The sequence below is a fragment of the Parasteatoda tepidariorum genome, chromosome 3 (assembly GCF_043381705.1).
Source record: "Parasteatoda tepidariorum isolate YZ-2023 chromosome 3, CAS_Ptep_4.0, whole genome shotgun sequence".
Classification (NCBI taxonomy): Eukaryota; Metazoa; Arthropoda; class Arachnida; order Araneae; family Theridiidae; genus Parasteatoda; species Parasteatoda tepidariorum.
In genome coordinates this window covers 17,382,791-17,404,196 of record NC_092206.1, presented here as the reverse complement: position 1 = coordinate 17,404,196, position 21,406 = coordinate 17,382,791, and the positions used below count along the sequence as shown (strand labels likewise).

The 21,406-nt window shown below is 30.0% G+C and overlaps 1 protein-coding gene across 1 annotated transcript in view; it reads right to left on the bottom strand.

Moving 5' to 3' along the window:
- LOC107457353 (short stature homeobox protein 2) overlaps positions 1 to 21,406 on the bottom strand; it is a 75,973-nt gene that overhangs the window by 40,392 nt on the left and 14,175 nt on the right. Inside the window, exon 2 of the mRNA XM_021148380.3 lies at positions 546 to 967. Coding sequence (XP_021004039.1) covers positions 546 to 967 — 422 coding nt within the window. The remainder of the gene's footprint in view (positions 1 to 545; positions 968 to 21,406) is intronic.

Below are 21,406 nucleotides of genomic sequence, written 5' to 3'. Positions count from 1 at the left end.
GAAAGTAGCTTACGATCAACATTTAAAATTGAATGAAGTTGACGGGCAATATACTTCCCACCGCTCTTATAAAGCAGTGTTTCCCAAAGTGTGGTACGCGTACGCCCAGGGGTACGGGAACAGTTTAGCGGGGGTACGTCTTCTTATGCGAAATATCTTGCAACAAACGAAAATTGCCAAAGATTTTATTTAAAAACAAAGCTAGCCATGAAAATTTACGATTACGTATTTTCCTATTGGCTATTTTTTTTCAGAGTTAACAGATAATAATGAGTGATGTCAACAGCCAGTTGTGATTTTGCAATTTTTCTATAGTAAAAAATACATTCATTTTTTTATTAGTGGTACACAGCGTAAGGGTACACAGAAGTCATAAGTTTGGGTAACACTGCTGTAAAGGGTTAAAGTATAAAATTGTATGTATAAAATTTATAAGTTTTTATTAATGAATAAGTAATAAATAAAAATTTACTAAAATTCAGTTTCCAATTCCACTTAAATTTTTAATTTGGTGAAAAAAATATTCCAAATACATTAAAGCTTACCTGTACTCTAGCTTCAGACAATCCCAACCTTTGAGAAAGTTCTTCCCTCATAAAAGCATCAGGATAATGGGTCTCATCAAACAGTCTCTCCAGTTCATTTAATTGTTCTAAAGTGAAGTTTGTCCTAGATCGACGCTGTTTCACCTTATGCCCACCCGGTTGATCGAGAGACGTTTGAGTTCCGGGGTTAGACGATGGACTGCTGTCTCTCTTCTTCGTGTCGTCATCGTCTAATCTAGAAGAATCGTCTAGTCTTTCGGTGCTACTTGAACCATTGGTATTCGTTGTTCCATGTTCTAGGTTGGGTACAGAGTCGTGGTGATGATGTGGCTGGTGGTGGTTATGGTGATTTTCGACTTTTACTTCTGCTGGAGATTCTGGTTCTGTTGTAGTGGAAACTGAAGCAATGGGTGAAGAAGCAACTGTAAAAAAGATTTTCACATTTAACAAGAGATACATTAGAAGTAGTAAATTAGAAATAAATTTAAGAAATTCAGTTGAATTTCAGAGAAAAGTTTTACACCTAGCCTGTGACAAACGAAACATTGCATGTGTAAGTAGTTTAACCAATAAAAGTAGAAGAACAAGCATGTTAAACCACTCTTTCTCTATTGTAATTCGTTTACCTAGTTCCTTGCTTATCTCTCTTTCCTATTGGTTAAAAACAATTTTCTCATTGCAACTAGGTTGTCTAGTTTTTTTCTTCTGTCATTTTGTGACTAGACACAGAGGAAGGTTCTCGTTTATAGAATTGAAACTATAATATCTCCATTTTTATCCCGTTATTTGTATTTTATTAACGTTGTTTAGCTGAGTTCATTGTCGTAGTTGAGCAAAATATATCCTATCTTTATTTGGATTGTATGTATGCATTATTATTTTTTTAATCGGATATTCCTTAGAATCCTCTGCACGTCAAACTTCTGATTAAATTTAAATCTAAAACAAACTCGCTATTTGTGTTAATTTTTGTACATATTAATCTTGAAACGCCCAGCATTCAGAAGCTTTCACCTCAATGCACTTTTGTTCTCATGGATACAGGTTTGTAAGTCATAAAAGCAACCATTTAAAAATACTAAAATTTCCAATTCAAATGCTCAAATGATCAAATGTAAATTTGATCACTAATGCTTAAGATATTTTTGAAATCTATATTTTGAGAGTATTTTGCTTTTTTTTACCAAGGAAAAAAAACCCCCACATAATATAGATATATTCTCAACGAAAGTGTGTAATGAGAAACGATTATTTAGCAGATTAAAAGTGTTGAGGAGGTTTTTATTTATTTATTTTTTGAATTATAAAAAGAATATTAGTTGCTTAAAAACGATGGACAATTTTTTTTAACATAAGAAACACATATAAAAATTTAGATATTGCAAATTTTATTTTATGTAATCGGCATTGAACAGCCGACTGAATTTTCCTGAGTTTACGACTATCAATGTTCAACTTCGTAGCCTTGTAATTTTGAGCCCAACCTAGAAGACAAGGAAAGTCATCTATATAGTATTGGGACAAATTAGCCTTCGTGGATGACTTTTTTGATGGAACTGATCCTCATTTCGGATTGCATAGAGAGAAAAAACCACGAAAATTTCCCCCGGTTAGGCTGGAGGCAAGGATATTTAACCAATAATGGATCTACCACTGAGGATATTTTACGTCAACACTGTGGTGAGTATGAGCCGCGGGTGCAGAATTCTTATCGACCAACCAAAGCTTGGATTCAAACCTGGGTTACCTCAGTAGGAGGCGAACCTTCAATTCCCTGAGTAACCGTGGCTCGAATATTTCATTAAATTGAGAATTATACATTAAAAAGAAAAAGAAACAAGCAGTTTAAGTAGGCCCATAAAGAAACCCATTTCAAATAATGTAAAAAAAAAAAATGATAATAATTGGTTGAATAACACAGATAAGCCCAATAAAAAGGGATGAGATAGAGAAATAAAAATCTCTGACTATCAACCATTTATGAGAGAATTAAGTTTCAATAATATAATCGGTAATGTCATCAGCATTTTCGTACTTAATTTTGTACATTCGAAATGATTTCGAGTAATAAAATGCAGTTTTCAGGGGTCATTCTATGAATAATATAAGAATTTGATAAATGACACAGCAATTATATTTAAAAATATGGCCATATATGCAAAAATTAAATTTTTTAAAAAAATTACAAATTTACCTCTCCTAGTCTTTTTTTTTTAAGGAACACTATATTTATTTTATAAATAAAGCTTCATGTAAAGACATTAATTTGAAGAAAAGATCACTTAAACCCATTACATGTTGTCGCTGTATAGTTGAGGGAGTGAAACAGCATTAGCATCAAGTGTTCTTTATAAAATGGGGGGAAGTTTAAGAGGGGTAGGGTTGTTCAAGGACGCACATGTCATTTTTTATCCTTCCCGGTTTTTGAATTCATCAATATTTTGACAACAGCCATTTAAATTTAGATCCCTTTTCAGGAAGTACTTGATGCTACACATCAAACTTGCACAAAAAAATGTATGGAAAATTTACTAAACTGATTTCGCATTAAAGGGGGAAAATATATAAAAAATTATTTGATTTGAGAGAAATCCATTCATTACAAAAACAGATATTTTAATTATTGTATTTAAAAATACATAAAACTTTAAGAATTTATTTTAACATATAAAAAATATATTTAATTTTATATCAGCAATATTTTTATAAAATAAACTAATTATACAACCTTAAAACTACGTTATTTTAATTTTTAATTTTTATTAAGTTTTTCTTTTATCTAAAGATATATAATAAGAACTTATTTTAATGAGTTTCATTGTATTATTTTACAATGTAATAATTTTAACTAAGTTAAAAAAATTTCTATGCTTTTTAAATGTATCACAAAAAAATAATTATTTCTAAATAAACAAAAATTAACTTTAGAAAGATTCGCATAAGTTAATTAGATATTCTAATTATTTATTTTTTTTAAAGAAAACGAAGCTTCAATTATTACTGTCTTATAAACAAGTTCAATATTCTAAAAGGTTTTTAAAAATTCCCTCCATTTAAAAAAAATTAATTAAACAAGTTGTATTAATTAAACGTATAAATTAAATGGCAATTAAACAACCTAATTAAGTGATTGTAAATATTTGAAGTAAAATGAAAGTCAGTTAAAAAGTAAATTAAATAAAATATTAATAAATTTATAACAAAAGCAAAACAGTTTTAGAATAAACAAAGAATTAGATGGGTGCTTACAATCTATCTTTAAACATTGTAAAATCGTTTTCCTTAAAGATTAAGCCGCATTAGAATATTAAAAAATAAATTAGTATTCTATGACTATACAGCTGCTCATAAGATGTTCATAAACTTCGGAATTTGAGCTGTTCAAAATATAGCTTAGCATGTTCTTTTCTGTGCTCTTCAGTAATAAGAGGGTTATTTTTTTTTAAAAAAATACACTGTCAAATCTCAATACTATTAATTTCATTGTAAAATTTTTTAGATTTCTTGAAGATATTAAAATTGTAACAAATTTGCTATTCTGTTAATTTTTTAAGAAAATTGAATCGATTTTTCGTTGAATCTCAATCTCAGGGATTAATATTACGAAAAACATTTTCTTGTGATGAATGATTGATTAAGAGTACAGTATATACAGCGGGAGAAACTTTTCATAGCAAATTCTGTTTCACCAACATAAAATATAGAAAAAAGGGGTTCAGGAAAACGATGAAGTTTCAAGTGTTGAAAAAATTTCAAATTATCAAAATGCGGACTAATTATTGGAAGGAAGCTTCATAGCGTAATCGTAAATTATCTTTTCATAATTTGTTTTCATTTTGATATTTCGAACATTTTTTTTAAGTAGGATAAATCTTCTTGTCTGTATTGTCTGAACTCGCTTTTTCTATACTTTTAAGTCACTTATGGAGGTGACACAGAATTTGTGGCGAGAAATTTCTCCCTCTATATATACATCCTCTTAACCAATGAGCTGTTACAGTGAAAGACTGGGGTGCGATCCCCAATTACGTTAATTTTAATTGATAATTGCAACATATTTTAATGTAAAAGAAAAACATCAATTCTTGCTTAAAGATATTAACAAATGAATGTATTACTTTTTTCAATAACTATAATGCATATTAAGTTTGATGTTTGAGAGCTGCAGAAATCCCTGATAACTTTGGTCTATATATGATCTTCTAGGTTAAATAAGAATATAAGATTTATCTAATAGTGTTTTAGAAACTGGGGAGCTATTTCGGATCGCGAAGAGATGCGAACGAAAGAAGAAATTTTGTTTAAAATGGAAATCTTAAAATCAATTTTTTTTGTATATAGTATTTACATTTAATTCAACTTTTTAATTTTAATATCATGACCTTGCTGAGTCATCAGTGCGTTGCGTGCAAGATTTATGACGTCGTGGTTACAGATCAATTCTTTTTAATTGGAATAGAGAAATAAATAAAGGAATGTAGGAAATAGAAAATATAGACTTTTGAAAATAGAAAAATAGAAAGTAAAGAAAATAGAAACTAAAAAGGAAATTAAAAAAATATGGAATATAGAAAAAATGTAGATGAACAAAGAAATGAACAAGATATATGAATGAATAAAATGGGGGGAAATATGGAGTGTAGAAAATATAAAACAGAAAAAAAAATATAGAATGTAAAAACCAAATGTAGGAAAAAGAAGAAATATAGAAAAAAAATGGAAAATTGAAAAAATTATACAATGTAAGGAATAAAAAAAAATACAGAATATGGAAATAAAAAAAAATTAAAGAATGTCACAAAAAGTGTACAATATAGAAAAAAATATAAAATATCAAAAATGGGAAAAAAATGAACAAGATATATGAATGAAATATTGAATATATAAAAATAAAGATTCTTGTAGAGTTGAATTATGAAAGCATTTTGTTAATGAAAAAAATCGTAGAAAATAAATCGATTTCGGTTAATAGAAATTATCGGATGAAAGAGTTTCGGATAATCGAGATTCTACTGTAATATATAAGAAAAATAAAAAATGAAAGGTTTTTTCTCCGTTTAAGGTATTTTTTTCATAGTTGGAGGGAGAGGAGAAACATAAAGAAAAAGGAAGAAAAACCAAGAGTGCCAGTGAGGAGAAATAAAAATGGCATCACCCATTTAAGTCAGAAGACAAATCTCTGGCAGCAAGAACCCGAAGCCAACTGTCCATATGGCATCAAAAATAAAAAAGGAAGAAATAAAGATACAAGCGAGCAAAAAAAAAAAAGTTAAATCTGGTTACCACTTCAGCGAAAAGAAAGAAAGACTATAAGAGGATAGATACAAAAGCGGTTGTGGTTTCTTATATGGCGCTTTGATGGCCCAGGCAGCAACGCTGAACGCTGAAACTTAGAATCACCCAAGAACAAATCAACAAATGGATAGACTCAACTAGAAGCCATCGTGATGGAATTCGGAACTACACGTGTGGAAATTGTGTTTCTTTCTGCTTTTATTTTCCACATTTCTTTCACGGTTCTTGGCGATAAAGTGGGCAGGTTAATGTCGCTGGAACCTTCTGTATAATTCGTTTGCCGTCTTGTAACTAGGCCAACGGAATGGTTTGGTTCAAAGTAAAATGTTCCATTAGGCGTTTCAGGCATCAATCCTCTGAGATGTGAAGAAACTATTTCGTTATTTTAGTTTTTTTTTTTTTTTTTTTTTTTTTTTTTTTTTTTTTTTTAGGAAAAAAAAATCTTTACTTGGCTGTCTTTTAATAAAAGGAATTAGTAAACTTGCACTGGTCTAAAAAAATGGAACGGGAAAAAAAGGAAATGAGGATTAGGAAAAGTGGAAGTTTATTTCGGGAGTTGGGGAAAGTTTATTTTTTCTTGCTGTATATTATATTCTCTTTTTCTTTCAATTTATAAAGCAGAAGCATATTGAAGATAGCATTTGGACTTCCTTTTTTTTGTACGAAATTTATTTAAACAAACTAGAAAACAAACAAAACATTTAGTTCAAAACATTTATACTATGTGCAATAAAATGTTATAGCACATTTAAAGGGGGAAAAGTATTTAGAAATTAATGGGATATTTTTTAAATTTTTCAATTTCCAAAATAGAATAAAAATGTATAACTTGAACAAAGTTAAAAGTTTTATAAAAGTTTTTAAATTTAAATTTTGGCATTTTGATAAGAAAATAAAATAGATAATTTCTTAAAGATTTTCGTTCCATAATAAACTTTTATTAGTATCAATATCAGTTTGTTTCTAATGTTCCAAAATGAAGTTCATGAATTAGAAGCAAAGTACTATGCGGACATAAGTATTGAGTTTAAGTCGGTTATTGGAATATTTTCTGAATATTCAGTTTAATTCAGAATAGTAGGGGAGAGTGGTGTCAATTGTAACATTTTTTACTCAACTATTTTTAACTAACAAAAAATCCAATATATTATTAGTATTAATTGACAGACGAGTAAAGTAGACTATCCTCTACTAGAAAAAAAATAAAATACCTTATTTTAAATGTTATTATATTAGTTATTAACAATTTTTGACAGTCGTGCACTTGTTACAATTGTCCCCACTTACGGGGTCAATTGTAACAGTTCATAAATTCAACTAAAACATAGTTAATTATACATATTATCATAGTTGTGATATATTTTTTTATTGATCAAAATAGTAGTGATATTTTAGGAGTAAAAATAATAATGAGCAGAGACCTAAAGGGTTAAACTTTTAACTTTAAGGGGTTAAAAATTTTAATTTATGCTGTGAAAGGTGACAAATAAAATAATGCACATGCAACATAATATAAATGATATAGGAAACTATTGGTGGTTCTTAAAGAGTTAAGTAATGGTTTGTAAACATAAGATTATTTATTTTCAGCTGTTACAATCGTCCCTTTACTTATTGTTACAATTGTCCCCAAGACGCCATTTCAGCTTCATTTGTTAAAAACAATGCTAGTTAATTAGCAAAACTAATCTTTTTTTTTATTGAAATGTTAATTAAGGTGTCCACTTACATATTCGGTTACTAATTTTTATTTGTTTAAACAAAATTACTTTGTTACAATATAATATTCTAATACCAAAAAAAGTACTTTCGGGGCGTGAAAATATCTTTTGTGATGTAACTCTTTCAAAAGTACATAAAAATGGTTGCCATCAGGGGTGTACATGTAGATTTATTAAATACACCTTGTGTGCCACCTAGGAACCAAATCTAGAACCCGACACTCGAAATTTTTGCTCTGTTACAATCGTACCCTGTTACAATTGACCCCACTCTCCCCTACTTATAGAACTTATGGTTTATACTAACGATGAAATCCTGCCATAATAAACAGGTGTAGATTGTAGATATTTTATTTGTTTAATTTTCCCATCGTAAACAATTAGTTAATTATTAATTTATGACGCATTTTCGAAACAAGTAAATTATGGCATGAATAGTTTTACTTTTTACTAATTACGTTAAAAATTTCTAATATCAGAAATTATTTTTTTAAAATCTTATAGCAACAAGATCAGAAGTTTTAAATTGCCAATTAAAAATACATTAATTCCATAAATTTACCAGCTTAAATCAATGAGGTGATGAGGTGAAACACAAGTAATCTCTGATATATTGTGCATTTTTTATTTTTTAATAAAGCGGAAATTCATTTTCATTCATTTATTAAGAGATTTTATTTTTTCACCGTTGCTGAATATATAAACATCTTATTGCATAATAGGGCCGATTTGAGATAGTTATTTTACATATCACGACACAAAGCTCTCCAGTCATTGCCCATTTTCGAATTAAGTCAGGAAGGTGTGCCCTCGTTTCACAAGAGAGCACCGCAAGAGTGAAAATACGTCTTAGTTCAGAATCCTATGGATAGATGGCAGCATTACTCAGTCTTGAGGCCACTTTCCAAATTCAGACATGGATTTGAAGAGGAAAGAAACTTTGCTCTGATCCTTGTACCCACGGTACTGCTCAGCGACCGACCACAGGACTTTCAATTCCACAAATTTTACGAGCACATATATCGCGTGTACTCTGCTGGTCTTAGTAGAGTCGCGCTTCATACCCTGGTCACTCCGAACTGAAGTCCGATTCTCTAACCACTGGAGTACCACGGCCCATTAATTAATATAATATAAAACTGTTTGACAATTTTTCTGAATTTTATAATTTTAAAAGCATAATTTTAATATAAATTATCGATAGAAACAATCTCTTTCATTCAATACATGCTTCTTTGAAACAATCATATTACTCCACTTTCGCTAAAAATATCCTATAATTCTGCTGCTATCCTGTAATTCTGATAGTTGCTATGTAATTTAACGTCTAAATTAATGACTAATTGAAATATTTTTTTTAAAAAAATCGATCTTAATAATATATTTTAAATAAATATTTATTTAATATCTATATTACTAAGTATAGAATCAACAGCAATGACTTATCAAATCAATTGTTACTTAAAAAGGTGATATTCATTAAAACATAAGGAATATCAATGTCACTCTTTGTAATAAAAGGCAAAGGGGCAGACCAAAAAGAGAAAAAGCGATGAACGGAATGTTTAGAGAAGACTTTTCTATAATTAAAGTTAAGAACTGGAGGACAGTTGCCTGAAAAAGAGTGGACTGGAAAAATATTCTAAAGAAGGCAAAGATCAAATCTGGGCTGTTCTGAAACCGATGGTGATGATGATGACATAAAAACTAGATTTCGTGTGCATTGATAAACATTTTTCATCGTGATGAACACTAATATAGTTTAAATTTGTTGCTATCTTATTATAATGCCAAGTTAAACTATATAAATGTGCAAATGATTACACGATACTATGGTTGAACTTGAATGGAAACAATGTTTAACTTAACTTATTAAATTTGCTACACATTTGCAAAATACCACGGTTTAAGGTACCGATATTATGTTTAAGAGTTGCGGCAATTTTAATGACTTTTAACAACATTTCATAATGGTGGGGTTATTTGGTATTTAAATTTCTTTTTGACATCTTTACTAAATTTTGTTATTTAATTTTATTTTATAATCGTCACGGAACAGCCGACCCGATTTCGAGTTTACGAATACCAATGTTCAACGTAGCCTTGTAATTTTGAATTTAATCCAGAAGACATGGAACCTTCTGAATCAAGTATTGGGATAAACTAGCTTCGCGAAGAACTTTTCGATGGAACTAACCCACATTTGCGTTACAGGGACAGGAAAACCATGTAAATCTCTCATGACTACCCCGACAGCAAGGGAACTTTAACCCATGATCCGTCTACTGCTGAGGATATTTTACGTCAGTACTGTGCTAGGTGCAGAATTCGTATCGACCAGTCATCTCTGGTATTCGAACCCAGGTCACCTCATTAGAAGGCAAACGTTTGATCGTTGATATTGAAGAAAGTATACTACTTATTATCTTTTGCATCCTCAATTGCTATTAGGAATAGCATTAATATGTTCCCTTTACCTGAGGACACAACCGACGTTTGATAATCTGTTTTACTAATTATATTAAAACCTCAATTATATCTTACAGACGAGGTGTTAAATTCTTTGATGGAAGGGCACATGAACCCTTTTTGTACCCGCTAATGCCACCACTAATAGCAATATTCTTGAAATTGTCTAGAATAACCATACTATGTGGGAGAAAGGGTGAATATGGGGAAAAAAACATATCGATTATAATATCCTCGAGTTATGATTCTCGATAGCTCTATATATTTCTTCTATGATGCCTATCTATATAAAGAAAAATATGACCGCGGGAAAAGCCTCGAAATCAAATAAATATATGACAGGATGAACTAAACAATCCTCCCCACACCATGCACAGAATCACGTGCTGCCCGAGGCACGTTCCTCTCGAGGCAGAATCCAAATAACAAATATAAAAAAAGAGAAGAAAAAAAATATCCTCGCACGTGTTACATCCCATAAATTACAAGATAGGTTGAAGAAGAAAGTAGTGGAAAACTAGCAGTGCAGGTTGAGAGGGAGAGGGGAAAAAAATGGCAACTCATAGTGCAAAAAAATTCCAACACTTAGGATCCTTCCATGTGCGAAGTTAGAAAGCTCTAATGCAATTATTGACCATGCAATATAGATGAAGGTAAGCGCACCTTTCATACACTCATTCCGTTTTATTTCGGATGGTTTGAGGGTTATTTCTTCCAGCGAGTGTTTTTATATTGCGATTTCAAGGATTTCTGGTGCCACACACACACACACGCGCTCCGTGTTTTTAAATTCGTAAAACGACCGTCCGCCACGTTAGGCTTAGCATTTGACACGTAAAACTGGGGTTGGGTGGCATTTTATAGTCGAGATTTTTTTCTTTCCTCGGCGCTTTATTTAATATTTTTTTATCTCTTTTGTTTCGCGTTGGGTATTCACGTGCTTTTAGATTCGTTTCATCTGTTCGGATTGCATGCATTTTTTTTTGTTGTTCTTGATGTGGAATAACAAAATTGAACAATTGACTAAAGGAAACAAACTTGCTTCTCAGAGAAGAAACAAAATCTACATGGAATTTCCTTTTTTCATGCTGAAATAAAAATAATTCCACGAAATAAAAACAACAGTGTCAGAGGAATTTCATTCAATGAAGTGGATTTGTTTGTAGTAACGATTATATCAACGCATATACATTAAAGGAAATTACATATATACTCTTAAATTATTATGTAATGTGCTTCAAATTTGCGTCATAGTGCAGGTAAGAATATCTAAGTTGATAAAATGGCATCTCATCTACATATAGCAATGTCTTTCTTATATACAGAAATATCTTGCCTATAGACAAGGTTTATTTGAAATCATTTATTGTATCAATGCTTATTCCTGCAAAACAAAAAATTATCAAAACATCTCCACCAATGCTTATATTTGCTTGATAATACTTTGTTGATGGTGCCCGATTCTTCGTTACAAACAGCACTTATGTTAAACATAAATAGAATTTTGTTAAAGACGTAATAGTTGAAAGATTTAAAAAAAAACATTTATGGATTATTGTTTGTGTCATTTAAATAATAGGTACATTCATATGCTTTGATTAGTAAGTATTTGAAAAATTTGTTTGTGCATGCAGAAGATTCATTAAGTAATGTATTTTGTAGATTAATACACCCAACAGGTAATGTAAGAATTTTGAGGTATTTTGACCTCTGATTTTCTGAGCCCAATTTTCGTTTCAAATTTGCTCCCATTCCATAGCCATTTAAAAAATACTAATTTAATGTTAATGAATTATTTTAATTGAATTCATATTGAACCCTATTTTGAAATATTTTTCGTGTAATAAGTGTTAGATTTCTGATCCTTAACAGTTTGCAATCTGTTTCTTACATTTCATGGTAGCAAATACACTTTCTATAAGAAAAATAAATAGTTATTTTTCTCAATAGGGAGGATCAATATTGAAAATCAAAAATAAATAAATAAATATATAAGCATTATATAAGTTTCTAATGACAGGCACATTTAATAAACTTTTAATGAATAATTGAAATTTTTTATAAATGATACGAATGCAGCTTTTAACACATTGTTGACCGGTTACGAGTAATCTCGTCTTTTCATGACCAAACATTGTTGAGTGATAACGTGTAAACTCGTCAGATGTCAGCAACGTTTTGACTTGGAATAAATATTCAGAATGTTTTACCTTTCCTCCATATTCAAACACAAATAATAGCCGGTGATATAGCATTCTGTTTAAAATTGCCAGTCAACAAATTTTAGTACCAAGGTCTAAAAAATAGAATAAAATAGACCTGTATAATTTGTAAATGTTTTTTAAATAGTTTTTTTTTTTCAATTAAGCATGGTCAACGTCTAAAACTTTTATCCTATTCACTAAAAAGTGCAAAATTTTGAATTTATAGTTTTTGGTTATTTAAATTTTAAAGCTTGGTAAAAAAAAAGCCGCCGAATTTATTATAAAGAGATTTATAAGCAAATAAAACTTACACCAAAGAAATGTTTCAGAATGTCACATTCAGGTAAAGATAAATAATGTCATTCATTCGATATAAAATTCCGCAATTAGAATGTGATATTAATAAGTATAAATGTTTTTTATATGTTTGTAGTTAATAAATTCACCTGTAAATCATTAAAAACACAGTATTGTTTCGTCTTTAAGACTATAAAGACTTTTGAAAGTAGTATGTTAAGAACATGTAACAAATTTCCTTCTTACAAACACTGTTAATATTTTAAAACAAATACTTTAATAATAAACTTTGTGTATAACTATATATCCATACACAAAACATTTCAGTGTAATACTAATATATTTCCATACCAACAGCACATCGTGACCTTCTCAATCTTTTCTTTTCATATGAAATTATCCATAAAAGACAATTCAAATATTTCAACGATGGCAGCTTTTATACAGAAAGCCGATAGGTGCCTTCCATTTTTAAACACCAAAAGCCACGTTTTTGACATGCAGCAAGGAAATTCCTGTGGCACTGTCGTATCGAATTCAAATTCACTTCACGGCAACCCCCCACTTCTTTACGACGAATGTCGTAATAACGCAGTTGCACCCTTTTTTGAAGCATGCAAAAGCCCAACATGCGAATTTCCCGAAAAAACCCGGGCATTAAGGTCGCAGTTCCGACAGTCTCTAGACAACCCGAAGAACGAAGAATAAATCCGATTGTCACATCGTGGTATATTGTCAAAAAACTGCAAATCTTGCCAATGCAAGTGTTCTGTTCTATTTTACTACTATGTCTGGCGGTCTCGAGTCTAAATGCAAAGTCAAGTTGAAGCTTATTTGCAATTGATGGAATATGAAGAAGAAGAAAAAAAAATGGTTGAGGCGGCGAGATATTGTTTTGTCCTTTTGGTTTGAATATTTGAACAATCTGGAGCGAGTGTTGATTATTGTGTTGACAGAAACTATAGAGAGAGAAGTTTATTTTTGGCAAAGAGAGAAAAAGGAGTTTGATAATTAAATTACATTTATTTGTGTGATGTCCCGTCCGATGTTAAACAATCTCACCTTGATCTTGAATTTTCATTTGTGTTCTGGGTTCTTCCCTACTTTTCTCCGAGTTCATTTTATTTGTTCCCTTTTTAAAAAAAATGTCCAAGCACGTTGAATTCCACGCTAATTTTACATGACTTGCCCGTCTGCCCACAACGGTAAATAACTACAAACTAAATTTACAAATATTAGACAGATTTTGATAGTTTTTTAAAAGGTTTAGCATGGCATATCTGAAAAAAGCAGTGAATTATATAAGCCTACGAATTGTTTAGAAATAATGGTGGATAAAAATACACTAAATTGAATTTATTAAACCAAGAATCACAATTAGTAAACTACCACTTGAAAATATTTATTCGCTTTTCGGAACAAGTTGGCATCTCTATGTATATAAATAAGACTATTTTTGTGTGTTCTATGTTGCATAAATTTCTTTAAACCATTTTAGTAACGATAATAATATTTAAAAAAATTAAAAAATTTACTCGAATTATGTATTTCTAATAATCTTGGCATCGCCGGTCACCGGTGACCCCCGTGGCGCTGCAAACAAACTCAGTGCCGGTCACCGGTGACCCCCCATGTCATTCAACGTGTTAAAATGTTGCTTTTAATGCAAATTTTTAAACTGCTTTTAAATATTAAATCTGTTTAAAGATTTAACGATAAAAATATCTGGTAAAATGTTTGTTAAAATTAAGTCATTATGATCTACACTTTAAGAAATAAGAATAAATTTCGTTTACTTAATACTTTAATGCAGATGGGACACCGGTGTCCCTTTTGTAGATTTTTCTGACGCTTTAATTACAAGAAAAAAATATATTTTGGTATTTTTAATTATGAGAAACAGTTTAATAATTGTTTTAAGGAATCTGTTTGTATATTAGAATTGTACTAAAATATAAAATCCAAAAAAGTATTTTAAGTTTTTTTTCCCATTTTTATTCAAAACTCTATTAATAATTGANCTTTTGTAGATTTTTCTGGCGCTCTAATTACAAGCAAAAAATATATTTTGGTATTTTTAATTATGAGAAACAGTTTAATAATTGTTTTAAGAAATCCGTTTGATTATTAGAATTATAAATGTACTAAAATATAAAATCCAAAAAAGTATTTTAAGTTTTTTTTCCCCATTTTTATTCAAAACTCTATTAATAATTGATTTTGTAAATTAGAAAATTTTCAATGATGAGCAACTCTTTCTCTAAGATCTAAACAGCTGCAAATAAGTGCAAATTTGGAAAATTATTGTTTTGAAGGGAAGTCCTCTTTGGAAAATTTTACCTTTAATGCGAAAAAAAAGACATGGGGGCTTCATTCTACATTTCATAACCACCAATTATTAAAATTCTAAATGCAATCCTTTTCATTTATTTTGTCCTTAATTAATACAAAATAATGAAAGAAGAATGAAAAATATGCTTAATAAAAATTCTAGGTCAAAGGATGAATCTGGATAATGTGGTTGGGTATGTACTTAGGAAAAACAATGGCTAAAGCAATAATAACCGTCCAGTTCGTAGCATATAAAATCATTTTTCAATTCTTTAAGTTTGTTTTTATGCAAAACTTTCTTATACAAAAAATTACTTAAATTATCACGTATATTAAATCGCGTGTTTAAAAATAATAATATCACGTATTTATGAGTAAATTGAGATCGATTATTGTGATTTTTTTCTAAATTAAGTAACCTCATTAAATTTCAATGATTAAAAAATTAGCAGGGAATAAAAAACGGCTGCTGTTAATCATTTCAAATTTGAAAGTTAATTTAAGTGATCTCTTATCTAATTACATGCAATTAATTATTCATTTTGAAAAAACAGTTTGAAACGTTAATAATATTATTTAATTAATATATCGATACAAATAATGTAAAGAAAAGTGAACTGAGAGCATGATGCATATTATGTTTCTCATATTTAATTTTTAAAAAGAGATTGGAATATTCGGGAGTAAGATTTTGAATTCCTACTAACTGAGATCAAGAATTGTTGCATGAAAAAAGTGCGCAAAATGCTTGCGTAGAAAATATTTCTACACGTTTTCCAAATTTTTTGGAAAACTTCGTAAAAAAATAAAATTTTGTAACCAGATAATCAAGTTTTGCTTGTATGACGAAAAAGTTATTTAATGTTACATAAAAACTTGCAGCAAATTTAAGCGATATTTTGATTAAATATGGAGCAGTATATTTTACTCATTCTCTATTCATGAAGTTGATTTCCAGATTTTGTAGTAACAAAAATCTTGTTGTATGTTGAGTATACATAAACATTTTCTAAGCTATATTTACGTCCTAATACCTAATAGTCGCTTTAATTTCTACTTGAGAAGTTGGTCCTGCTTGAGTTAAGTGCTTGCTCTTGGATTGCTTAAATATTTGAAGCATATATCAATTTGATTTCAGTTCAGCCCAAACTTGTGACCTTCCCTATCGCAGTTAGTTTCTCATTTACTCTATTTCTTCGGTTGTTGAATATAGATTGGCTGTTGTTGTTATTCATTTACATCACACTAGATCTGGACAATGGGCTATTGGCGATGGTCGGGAAACATCCCTGAGGATGATCCGAAGACATGTCATCACAATTTTGATCCTCTGCAGAGGGGATGAATATAGATTGGAGATAGAAATATAAGATTCTAGAGCAGGTTCTAGTTCCGATTGAGTCTTTGCAGCTGTAAAGGAAAGGGTATACAGATTTTTAACAGAGTAATTGACAATGTCTGAGATAGCCGAGTGAATAAGGTCCTGAACTATGATCGAGAAGGTCTCAATTTAATCTCTGTAGTCATTGAAGAATGTTAAAAAATTAAAAGCGAAACCATCTTTGTCGGTCAGAGTACTCAAGTATTCATATTCAAGCATGTAATTTAAGTACGACTTATTAATGATCATGATTTAATTTTTCAACTGGGTTACTGAGTCTGCCTGCCACCCAATCCCCATTCATCTTGGATTTTTAACGTTGTAGCGAAAGTTTTGGCATAGTTGAAATGCAAATTGAGCAAAAAGGACTCTTGAGATAGAAGATTGCAAAATTGGTGCACAGAAGTGTGAATCAAATTAGTATTTAAAAGTACAGGTGTATTTAAAAGTACTTATAAACGAGAGTAAGATCTCTTTCTTATATTTAGGATTAGTTCCTTGCTTATGACGGCTGAATTGAATGTTCTTTTTTGTTCTACTTCAATTAATTTCGTATGTGCTACTACTTGTAAGTTCTGAGGTCCTCGTTATTCATACTTATTTCCTAGATGCATTTAGAGTTACGATGAAAACCAAACCCACTACCTGTTGTAATTTTACTCTTCAGGCTTTATTCAGTAGTCACGAATGGTAATCTAGTAATCAACTATGGCAATCAAAGTGAAATAATCACAACTGGTTGCTAGTAGCCTATCAATATATCTTTAGTGTGTTGTTAATACTATAACTAACAGCCCAACCAAATAATAATTAACGTGGTTCTACTACAATTAATTTCTGACATGCTATTCACTGGTAAATGCTAAAGATCTTCTTATTAACTCTTTACCGATTACATACATACATCCTAAATATATGCAGAATCACGTTGAAACACCAAACCCACTATCTATTGTAGTTTTAAGCTATAGAGTGATATTCAGCAGCCACGAAGGCGCACCTAATTCTAAATCTCGTAAGCTCTGAAGATCTTCTTATTTACATAACTTATTACTCATTTTATACATATACCCCACGTACAATTAGAATCACGTTGAAAACCAAACCTTCTAACTTTTGTATTTTTATCCTTCAGAGTGATATTCAACAGCCACAAAGGCTCATCTCGCTCTCTATTATAACAATGAAATTAGATGATTTCCAGATGCTCGCTAATTGGTGTTGATCTAGTGTGACATTAATAGTCAAAGGGGTCTCTAGTGGTGTCGCGCACCAAACGATGTGCAAATCGTGGAGGTAGCGGGTTCAAATCCCGCCGCAACCCTGGATGTGTTCTACGTGATGTCCTTCTTTGAAATATTCTTTCTGTCCTTCTACTTGACAAGGTTTATAAGCCTAAATTGAGCACACAAGCCTGCAAATGTATGTGATTCCAATAAAGCAATAAACAACAATAACCAAACCAAACAAGTGATTGTGAAAGTGGTTATACTTCAATTAATTACTAATATACGACTCGATTGTACCCTGATACATTCCGAGTGAAGATGAAAACTAAGCCAGCTATAGACGCTTCAGAGCAATATCCAGCAGACACGAATACTCGGTTAATTCCCTTTTATGAAAATGAATATTTATGAATCACCGATGGTCACTAGCAGCCCATTAGTCTAGCTCTAGTGTGACGTTAATAACGAAGCCAACGATTATAAAATTGGTTTATTTCAATAAGCTCACTTTATTTATTTATGCTCTTATGTCTCTTTCAAGCACTGATGTTTTTCAGTAACTTCTGGGCACGAATCTGTGAACTTTTTTGACAAAGTCGGAAATCTTGGTTTCTCGGTCACAGTGGTCAGTCATATTTTGCTAAACAATAAACACATCAGAATTCTTCTTAACTTTGAGTTGGGTGTAAAATCGAACTTTGATAAGCTTAATGTGTTGTTGTTTTGAAGCTCTCTTTCTGCGTGCAACAGTAAGTTCACTAAAAAGTAAGTTTCTGTGTAAACAGTAAGTACACGTTGTTGTTACATTCACGTAATAAAACTTCAAGTTTACCCGCAATTAAAGAAAGATTTTATGTTTTTTTTTAAGACAATTTCTTAAAATTGTTAAACGAAAGACGTTAGACCACTCTAAATTTGTTACATGATTACAATTTAATCTGAGTTATATTTAAGGAGGCTTTTTTAGCAACAAATTGCGTCAAATTTAAAATTAATTTATCAAAGATATCTTCAAATTTTAACATCATTTTTCATAAATATGTTAAAAATTTAGGAGTATAATTCGTTCTCACAATCTGTGCCCTACACTAATTGAAAAGACGTTTCCTGTTTTTCATATTTTTCTTTAAATTTCTCTAGAAATACTTAGAGGATTATTTTATAACTTTAGTGTTGTTTAGGTTGTGCAATTTCTCATACTTATCAATAAAGTTTAAAACTTTCAGAGGTTTGAGGAACTGCAAAAAAGTACGAGCAAAAAAAAGTTTTTTAAACACCTTATGTCAGAAAATATAGCAATAAACTTGAAACGATTCCATTAGATGCAAAAATTTTATACAAAAATTAATAAAAAATTAGCTTAAATATTTATAGAGACGCACATAGTTTTTTGAAAAAAAAAACTTTTTTTTCTTCTTATGTTTGTTGTTATAAGTTTCAATAAATTCAATAAAATAAAAAGGACTCCAGTTTTGGAAGAATTTTTATAACAAAATTATTAATTTAAAATTTAAAGAAAAAAATTCTTAAAAATTGCACAAGATATGAGTATAAGTAGTTCTTTTATATTAGACATGCACGAAAGCATTTTGAAAAAAAATTTTCATAATTTTGTAGTGAACCGTATTTGTTAGCTAATGAAAAAGTCTGATTTTAATATCTTGAAAATTTAAAAAAGGTTTTTAAAAATTTTCTAAGTAGTTCTTGCAAGTTTTAAAAGAAAGCTCTAGATGATAAGAAGTTCCCATACATTTTATTTTGTAAGACAAAATTTCATAACAAATGATAATGCATCACAATAATCGCCAGAAATCCAAAATTTGAAGGTGTCAGGAAAAAAATAAAAGAAATTTTTTAGGGGGCATGATCCCCCATTATGTTATTGTCAGTTTTAATAAATCTAGTTTAATAGTACTAAATGACATTTGTGGAAAACCCCTCATAATTCAGAGTTTTTGAGAAAGTACAAACTAAAACAGCAATGCAAAAGTAATAATATTGATCATTTACCATATAAAAGTAGTCAAGATTAACCAGATGTAAATTTCCTGGCATGTTTACTCGTGTTGTTCTGTGTAGTCATAAAATGCTCTCACGCCATAAACTTTTAACTAACGTAAACAAATGGATGTAGTAATATAAATATAATTGCAAATTTTAATCTAGCATAAGAATATTGAAAATCATTCAGGTCTTAAATTTGTAACTTCAAATATTCATTTGTGGCGTGAGACTTCAAACAAACGGAATTAGTAATTCAAAGATAATCTTACTGTTAATAAACCATTATAGTTAATTTTCTGCATGTTAACTTTGATGTATATAGACACAAATGACTCACACGTCAATAACTCTTAATTAGTTAGCTAAACAAGTGGAAATAGTAATATAAGTATAATTGTGCATTTTAAATTGATATAAGAGTAATAAAGATTATTCAGGTGAAAATTTTGTGGCGTGAAATATCAACCAAGCGGAATTAGTAATCCAAAGAAAATCTTATTATTTTTATACCATAAAAGTGAATATTATTTAGATGCTAATTTTATCGTAATTCTTACTTAACTAACTTAAAAAATCTAAATAGTAATATGAATGTAATCGTAAATTTTAATCAACCATAAGAGTAAGGATGATTATCCAGCCGTTAGTTTGGTGGCGTGTTAAAGAGCAATAGCATATACCCATCGCTGTAAATATGACTGTTTATATACCATATGATATATACCATTATTGTTTTCATGCCATAAAAGTGAAGATTATTTCGATATTAATTTTGTCGTAACTTTTAATTAATTAACTTAAACAAATCTAAATCGTAATATGAATAAAATCACAAATTTTTATCAATCAAGAGAGCAATGATGATTATCCAGCTGTTAATTTTGTGGTGTGTTTAAGAGAATAAAGAGAAATAGCATATATTTATCGCTGTAAAAAATACTGTTTATATACCATTATTATTTTGACACCATAAAAATGCAGATTATTTAGGTGTTAATTTTGTCGTAATTCTTAATTAACTAACTTAAAGGAATTTAAATAGTATTACGGATATAATCGTAAATTTTAATCTGACATAAGAGTAATAAAGATTATCCAGCTGTTAATTTTGTGGCGTGTTAAAAAGAAATAGCATGTACCCATCGCTGTAAAAGTTACTGTTTATATAGCACATGTTATTTATCATTATTCTTTTTATACCATAAAAGTGAAGATTATTTAGGTGTTAGTTTTGTCGTAACTCTAAAATAACTAGCTTAAACAAATCTAAATAATGATATGAATCATAATCATAAATTTTAATCAATCAAAGGAGCAATGATGATTATCCAGTTCAATGATGATTTTGTGGCGTGTTGAATGAATAGAAATAACATGTACTCATCGCAGTAAAAATTACTGTTTTTATACCATTATTGTTTTGACGCCATAAAAGTGAAGATTATTTAGTTGTTAATTTTTTCGTATCTCTTAATTAACTAACCTAAACTGATTTAACTAGTAATATGAATATAATCGCAAATTTTAATCTAACATAAGAGTAATAAAGATTGTCCAGTTGTTAATTTTGTGGCATGTTAAAGAGAAATGACATGAACCCATCGCTGTTAAAAAATGCACCATTTCAACAACATTTACTTGCTTGAATGATTCTGACCAAAGACCCAACAATGTTTTATATGTACTACCAAACAATACTCCTCCCTATTCATACCTCCGAATCCTCTTCCGATTTCGGAGGGGGCAGCAAGAGGAAAAAAAAAATCCTTATTGAATTACCCTTACCAAATCAGGATTACGTTGTCGATGTGGGGTGTTCGAACATGACTGGGAATAAGGAAGAAAAAAAAAATGTGGAACAGGAAATCGCCGAAGTAAACTGTGATGATTTCTTCCCTTTTTTTCCCCTATCTCCGATATGCTGAAATAT